The following is an 8,095-nucleotide window of genomic DNA, read 5'->3' as shown; positions in this document are numbered from 1 at the left end:
GCATTAAAAAAAAATCAATTTCCAAACAATTCTCCTTTAGTTTAAAATACATTATTTTTTATTATAACACTAAAAATAAACCCCTATACTATACTATATATATATATATATATATATACAGTATATGAAAATAAATGGTAAATTTTCCATTCACAAACAAAAATTCGCAAATAGTTTCCCATCCTATCCCCTTTTTAAAATTGAATTAAACTCACTTCTAAAATCTCTTCATCTTGTAAATAATAAAAAAAAATCCCTGAGATCTCTGAAATATTATACATAAGTATTCAAAGAAAATTGCATTTAGATGATTTCCTTGTTTGTGATTGTTTGAATCTCATTGTAATGTCTCTGAAACGTCATTCACGTTGTTTTTTTGTAACAATTTTTAATTTTTATTAATGTGTATGTGTATATTAATTATGTTTATTTATAATTATTGGTTATTTTCTGGATTTGTATGTGATCCCTTGGCTATGTTCCCTTTTTGTTGTCTGTTTAAGCATTAATAATAATAATAATAATAATAATAATAATAATAAAGATTTCCAATTTTCTTTATGTCTTCCTTTTCTTTCATAAAATGTGACCCTGGACCACAAAACCAGTCATAAGGGTCAATTTTTTTGAAATTGAGATTTAAACAGGATACAACTATTTGAAAATCTGGAATCTGAGGGTGCAAAAAAATCAAAATATTGAGAAAATCATCTTTAAAGTTGTCCAAATGAAGTTCTTAGCAATGCATATTACTAATCAAAAATTAAGTTTTGATATATTTACAGTCGGAAATTTACAAAATATCTTCATGGAACATGATCTTTACTTAATATCCTAATGATTTTTGGCATAAAAGAAAAATCTATAATTTTGATTCATACAATGTATTTTTGGCTTTTGCTACAAATATATCCCAGCGACTTAAGACTGGTTTTGTGCTCCAGGGTCACAAATGTGATTGTCCGGTTTGTAATATTTAATTATGGTATTAAATGTTAATTGTTCGGCATTTACAATGAAAAAAAAAAAAAGATTTCCAAACAAAAAAGTGAAGTAAAATAAATTATATTAAAAAAAATTTTTTTTTTTAATGTAGTTACTATCGTATCCTTATTTATTTACGTTGTATGATAAATGTCTTGAGAACCTACTGGAATGTTTTGTATTTTAGAATTCAATAAAAAAAAGAAAAGAAAAAAGAAAAGAGAATCCCTTATAATTTTCAATAAACACCTGAATATTACTATATACTGCTGCAAATGGGACATTGTATTTTCTGCGATCGAAACCATATGCATGCGTTTAAATTTCATACATCTCAAAATACATTAGAGGACAACACTGAATGAACTAAACATCTGTTTCTTTAAAAATATCTTTATTGTACACGTTTTCACAAGTAAAAAGTACAGCATCCTAGCAGATATTTTATGCACTTTCTCGTGTTTGCGTTTTCAAAAACACATCACAACATTAAATGAGGGCTGAGTATCAAATTAGGGGAAAAAAAAGGTTCATGACACCATAAACAATTGAAATTCTTTTCCTCTACAACCAAACTGATATTTACAGGTAATACAAAAAGTCAGAAAGTCCCAAGAGTGACAACACACTTTCCAATCCGTCTTTAAGAGCACATGTGCACTGAAGCAATGTCCTTCATGTCTTCTGCTGTCCTTTACTGGACCCTGTGCTTGTAGAACCAGCAGAGACCTTTAGTGAAGTTCCAGCCGAGCGAAATGGAGAGAACATACAGGAGTCCGAGCAAAGCGAAGGGATACAGAAGCACCACAGTGTTCTTTAAGAACGGAAGTGCTAAAGAAACAAGGAGAGCAATTAGTATTAGATAATGTTAGCGTGTGGATGGTAAAAATACACAGTCATAATCACTTACCGCTGTAGCCCAGGAATGTGATGTAAATATAGTAAGCGATGGCAATAAGCCACAAGGTGTTTCCCACAAAATAACCCAGGAACCAGTCTGAACTTATAACCACAACATCTGTCAAAAGAGTGGAAAAGATGTGTTTACAACGTCTAAACAGTACATTATTATACTCATGTATCCACCTGTTTACTTACGGTTGATGAAGAATAGCTGTAGAAAGTGCAGAATGACCAGGAGAGGGTAGAAAGCGTTTAGATGGACGTCAAACGCGTAGCCCCACTCCACATCGTAATCTCTGCTAGGATGTTTCAGTAGATATTTGTTTGTGACAAACCTGGAGAAGAAAAGCAGGGATTACGGTACAGTTTTACAGTCACAACTCTTCATGATATATTGCAGTAAAGTTAGGCCGATTTATTACGTCATTCTTTAAAGTACTTGATTCTGATTTGTCAGTCACAGCAGACAATATTGTATAATAACCACTAAACTGTACAATCTGGCAACCCCAGGCAACAGATTTCCTGACTATTAAAATACATAATAAAGTAAGTTAGACCAGTATTTCATGTCCATTTATTTATTTGGTAAGAAATGATGTATTATACAGGACAACGTACAGTCAAGCCAGTCAAATTTTTTTTTTTTTAGTATTTAGATTTTTAGCATTTATAATTATATTAAAAAGTTTTTTCTTTGGTTTTCATTTTAATTTTACTTTTACAAATTTTGTCTTTTGCCATTACTTTTTTTTTTTTTTATTATTTTGTACTGGTATTTTTTTGTATATTTCTATTTACCTATTTATATATATATTTATTTCTATTACATTTTTTATTTCAGTTTTAGTAATTTACGTACTTTAACTTAAATGAACTTCTTTCAGTTAGCTGCAGATTTTGAAGTTTACGTTTTTCATGTAATATTTAGATTTGATTTTATTTACCTTTATTTCAATTGCCGAAAACGTCTACTTATTTTTAGTTTAATTTTTTATTTTTTTTAATTAACTTTGAATTTTTATTTTAGTTTTAGTAATTTTAGCACTTATAAACTTATTTCAGCCAGTTTCCAAGGCAACATTTCTTATTTTAAAACGTCTACTTATTTTTAGTTTAATTTTTAATGTATTTTTTTATTAACTTTTAATTTTTATTTTAGTTTTAGTCATTTTAGTACTTAGAAACTTATTTCAGCCAGTTTCCAATATTTCTTATTTTAGCTTAAGTTTTTGAAGTTTAAGTTTTACATCCATTATTTATATTTTACTTTATTTAAGCCTTATTTCAATTACCAACAACAACTGATAATAATTTTAGTTAATGATAACAACATTGCTTCATGCTGGGGTCATAACCACCCTCCCCAGGGTTATTTTCTAATAATGTAAACTTTAAAAAATGTAAAATGTAGGTCTAAATTTCTTTGCAAATAAGACCTCATTCTGAAATTAACAATAAAAAAAAAAAAAAAGCAAAAATCCATAACCCACAAAAAGAAACTGGATCAATACCATATCAGCAAGGTCAACATTAAGGTCACGCACACATTTTTGGCAGCCTTTGTGAGTGTGTGTGTGACTCCTTACCACATCAGTGTAGATATGAGCAACCCGACTCCGATACAATCGATGAAAACCACCCACAGCAACAGCTTCAACGTCTCCACAAAACCCATTTCTAGAACCAGACCGAAGCCCACCGTCGACACTGCAGAGAAAACATGATTAGTGAGCCAATGCACGTTTCATTCCCAAATCCTTCCCATGTTTCCGTCAAAAGTGCTCACCACACAGCCAGATGCTGAGCAGCACCAGAAACGCAGGGTCGTCCCGGGCCCACTGGTCTTTAGTCTGTTTGCGGTACTGGAAGTTGCGGAACACTTTCTGCGGCGATGTGAACAGGTAGAGCATCTGCCACATGGCAAACTCAAAATCCATCTGTCTGAAATGCAGCAGTCGCCGCAGGTATTTGTAGCGCTTGGCGCCGGCCGTGTGCCGCGCTGCATCCCGCGCGTTCAGGCTGCCGTTCTGGTGGATCTGCCGGGAACTCGTCGGCAACATACTGTTGTGGGATCAGAGAGAAATGTAGCTATTAGTGAAAGTGAAAGTGACATGTGGCCAAGTATGGTGACCCATACTTGGAATTAGTGCTCTGCATTTAGCCCATCCAAAGTGCACACACACAGCAGTGAACACACACACACACACCGTGAACACACACCCGGAGCAGTGGGCAGCCATTATTACAAACACATAAACCAAAGAAAGATTTATTCATTTCTGAAATAGTGAAAACAGTAGCCCAAATATAATACACATACCTTCCTAAATGTAGGAATAAACTATGTGACTAAATTTGAGTGGCTGGGTCATTACCAACAATTATAGCTTAGTCTGTTTTGACAAAACAGTTTCATTACAGTAAGTGCTGAAGTAGGCAGTACAGTAGATCAGTCTCTGTCTGAAAACTTCTAGAAAACTACATCTATTATCTGTCCATGAAAGAAGCCTAAGCTATAGACTTTGATCAAGCTTCGTAATCAAATGTATTGTCGGTTCATCAGTTCTTCTGCTTCCTATACATATGATCTGCTGTGTAAACATGTAGAGCTGATCCAAGATCAGTCCTATTACTCTTGTTTGCTTTACACAGCTCAACTGACAGCAATGCTACAGTAGCTCTAACATTACAACAAACCACTCAAATCACTGTTTTAAAAGTAAACCTGCTATTGTTAATGTGGTCGGTAAAAGGGGATGTTTTATTAAGAACAAACCATGTACAATCCAAAGCATTAGAGTGGTTATGCTGTTACATGGGCCTCGGTCCTACATAATAACCTGGTAAACAAGTTAGCTACCATGTCGCTCCTGCTCGGTGTGAATAAATATGACACTCACCTGCACTGCAGCAGCAACTAACAAAGCAAAGATCTTTTTAATCAGTGTGCAAAAAACAATGCAGCAACCGTGACATGTCAACTTCCTGCCTCGTCCGAACACGCAGCAGCGCAACCCATACAGTGACGCCACTTCCTGTGTCAAGGCCTTCTGGGAAATGTAGTTTTGGGGTAGAGAGCAGCGTTGCATTGCTCGTTCACTCCTCAAATATATGCGATATATTTCCTTATCTATATCATATTAATACATTGGACATATTTTAAACTCACACTGCTGAAAGATGAAAATCGCAATGTCAAATTTGGCTCCAATGAAAAAGTCAATTTAGTGTGAAATAGCAACCGGTTTCTTCAGGCTGTAATCATGTTCAAAACAAAGAAAAAACATCTTCAGAATATTGTTTTGAACTGGTGAAACATAAAAAATTATTAATCATTCAATGAGGGATTAACAGCTGTTTTGTTTTCCACAAAACATTTACGCCACCTCACTGGAGAATGTTTACAATGAGGAAAATCCCATATATATTTGTTTGTGTTCTGTTTATTTCCTTTCCAAATAATTATAATGTACAAATGATTTAGCTTGACCATATTTCTGAAATATGCGCTGACATGTAATTGTTTAGCTATTGAAATATTTCCTTGACAGGCATATTCATGTTTGATCGTTTGATGCACTTTGATATGCTTTTAGTATCAAATTATTTTAATAGCTTTTTTTTTTAACAAGGAAAGTGAGGGTTAACAAGACACTGCAGGCTTCAATAACTGATTAACACTATTGTGATGACCAAAAATATTTTAACAAACCTTTGACTTTAATATTAGGGTTATATTTCATTTTATTATAGCTCTGTATGTCTATTATATGTATGTCAGATTATACGTCTGTACTTTTTCTTTGCACTGGAAGCTCCTGTCACCAAGACAAATGTCTTGTGTGTGTAAACACTTGGCAATAAAGCCCTTTCTAATTCTGATTCTGACAAGATGTTTGCTACATGTTTAGAAACAACAGATGGAGCTAAAGTACCTTATTCCTTCCTTCTTTCCTTCCTTTGACACTTTGATGTAAGTTTTTTCATTAATTGTAATAACTTTTTAACAGGATTGTAAAAGCAACAATTTATGAAAGTCATGATTAAAAAAAAAGCAATTCAAAGAAATAATTTTAACAACATTTTTTATTTTTACATTTTTAATACTATATGCTACTGTGAGTTAAAAGAAAACAGTTTACCATCAGTTAACCTGTATTTTGATCACTGACAGGAGATTTTTTTTTAGTGAGCATTACGTTCACTTTGCAAAAAAAAAAAAAAAATCACTTTTATATTACTCTGTGTGAGATAAATGTTCAAAAATGTCAGCAAAATGTATTTATATAAATATGTTTTTCATAAAAATGTGAAGGTTTAAACTGAACACTTAAAAGATGGAAATACTAAGAATAAATTTTTCATTTATTGTGATGACAAGCTATCCACCAAAACTGTGTCAGTGTTCCACAATGACATGCATAAACCTTGTTTCTGAAGTGATGTGCAAAGTGTTTTACAGTCCACCACATGAATAGCCTGGGAGTCATGAGGGATAACAGACTGAAGAGATAAAAGAAAGATGAGGTGGTAGGTGCTTATTAAATAAATATGAGGCAAACCTCAAACTCTGCTTTTAAACGCCTCTGAAAGAAGAACTGCTGCAAATAGCACAGAAGCACCTGAGATGTGCTCTTCTCTCAGGTGAGCTCTGCTCCAGCGACCCGCAAGAAATGTGGAGGTAAAAATAAAAACTATTCTCTGCTCGCTTTTTTTTAGTTTTTGCTTAAAATAGAGGCAGGGGAAAAATCAGTTTTATATGCATGAGGGGACATTTATTTATAATATTACGCATAGGATGCATCAAAATGATTATGATTACATTAATAAACTCAGTCAAAATGAGAGTGTAGTCTGTTTTGGTCAGCTTAATGTGCTTTCAAAGACTTCAGAGCAAAGCAGCTCTGTTGAATGAGAAGTGATGAATGGGAAATCAAGTGAAGGATTTCCAAAAAGAGCAATGAAAATGAAAGAGGTTCAAATGCTTCTCCTGATGCTGCTTGCGTTGCTAATGAAGACCAGACTATTGGATTAATTGAGCTGTTTTAACATGTTTCAATTCAGTTTACTGAAACTATGACACTCTTTCTTGGCCAAACAACTTGTTTTAAAAACCGTACTGAAGCCTGACGTTTCAAATAAAATAATGAAAGTAAATAAGAGATATATATATATACACAGTGGGTATGGAAAGTATTCAGACCCCCTTCAATTTTTCACTCTGTTATATTGCAGCCATTTGCTAAAATCATTTAAGTTAATTTTTTTTCCTCATTAATGTACACACAGCACCCCATATTGACAGAAAAACACAGAATCGTTGACATTTTTGCAGATTTATTAAAAAAGAAAAACTGAAATATCACATGGTCCTAAGTATTCAGACCCTTTGCTCAGTATTTAGTAGAAGCACCCTTTTGATCTAATACAGCCATGAGTCTTTTTGGGAAAGATGCAACAAGTTTTTCACACCTGGATTTGGGGATCCTCTGCCATTCCTCCTTGCAGATCCTCTCCAGTTCTGTCAGGTTGGATGGTAAACGTTGGTGGACAGCCATTTTTAGGTCTCTCCAGAGATGCTCAATTGGGTTTAAGTCAGGGCTCTGGCTGGGCCATAAAGTTCTATCTTGGTCTCATCAGACCAGAGAATCTTATTTCTCACCATCTTGGAGTCCTTCAGGTGTTTTTTAGCAAACTCCATGCGGGCTTTCATGTGTCTTGCACTGAGGAGAGGCTTCCGTCAGGCCACTCTGCCATAAAGCCCCGACTGGTGGAGGGCTGCAGTGATGGTTGACTTTCTACAACTTTCTCCCATCTCCCGACTGCATCTCTGGAGCTCAGCCACAGTGATCTTTGGGTTCTTCTTTACCTCTCTCACCAAGGCTCTTCTCCCCCGATAGCTCAGTTTGGCCGGACGGCCAGCTCTAGGAAGGGTTCTGGTCATCCCAAACGTCTTCCATTTAAGGATTATGGAGGCCACTGTGCTCTTAGGAACCGTAAGTGCAGCAGAAATTTTTTTGTAACCTTGGCCAGATCTGTGCCTTGCCACAATTCTGTCTCTGAGCTCTTCAGGCAGTTCCTTTGACCTCATGATTCTCATTTGCTCTGACACGCACTGTGAGCTGTAAGGTCTTATATAGACAGGTGTGGGGCTTTCCTAATCAAGTCCAATCAGTAGAATCAAACACAGCTGGACTCAAATGAA

General features: G+C 34.7%; 1 protein-coding gene across 2 annotated transcripts; it reads right to left on the bottom strand.

The window, feature by feature from the left end:
- Positions 1-1,380: 1,380 nt before the first annotated feature.
- LOC107686789 (protein unc-50 homolog) lies at positions 1,381-4,958 on the bottom strand. 2 transcript variants are annotated; one of them, XM_016483905.1, is made up of 6 exons: positions 4,791-4,958; positions 3,677-3,951; positions 3,477-3,597; positions 2,083-2,222; positions 1,895-2,002; positions 1,381-1,815 (listed from the first exon to the last, which is right to left on the bottom strand). In XM_016483905.1, the coding sequence occupies exons 2-6, from the start codon at positions 3,948-3,950 to the stop codon at positions 1,679-1,681; spliced, it is 780 nt and encodes a 259-aa protein (XP_016339391.1). In that variant the 5' UTR covers position 3,951; positions 4,791-4,958; the 3' UTR covers positions 1,381-1,678. The 2 variants fall into 2 exon arrangements, with proteins under 2 accessions (XP_016339391.1, XP_016339390.1); XM_016483904.1 differs by lacking the exon at positions 4,791-4,958 and adding an exon at positions 4,731-4,773.
- Between the last annotated feature and the right edge of the window lie 3,137 nt (positions 4,959-8,095).

The sequence above is a fragment of the Sinocyclocheilus anshuiensis genome, unplaced genomic scaffold (genome assembly GCF_001515605.1).
Source record: "Sinocyclocheilus anshuiensis isolate Anshui unplaced genomic scaffold, SAMN03320099.WGS_v1.1 scaffold958, whole genome shotgun sequence".
In the NCBI taxonomy this organism is placed as follows: Eukaryota; Metazoa; Chordata; class Actinopteri; order Cypriniformes; family Cyprinidae; genus Sinocyclocheilus; species Sinocyclocheilus anshuiensis.
Note: the sequence above shows the minus strand (reverse complement) of the source record. Positions and strands in the feature narration are given on the sequence as shown.

Excerpts from the sequence above, each read along its gene's own strand:
- LOC107686789 (XM_016483904.1), bottom strand. The coding sequence starts at position 4,753 with ATGGTAGCTAACTTGTTTACCAG. Across the intron at positions 3,952-4,730 it reads GTAGCTAACTTGTTTACCAG|TATGTTGCCGACGAGTTCCC; the intron begins GTTATTATGTAG and ends ATCCCACAACAG. Across the intron at positions 1,816-1,894 it reads CACATTCCTGGGCTACAGCG|CACTTCCGTTCTTAAAGAAC; the intron begins GTAAGTGATTAT and ends TTGTTTCTTTAG.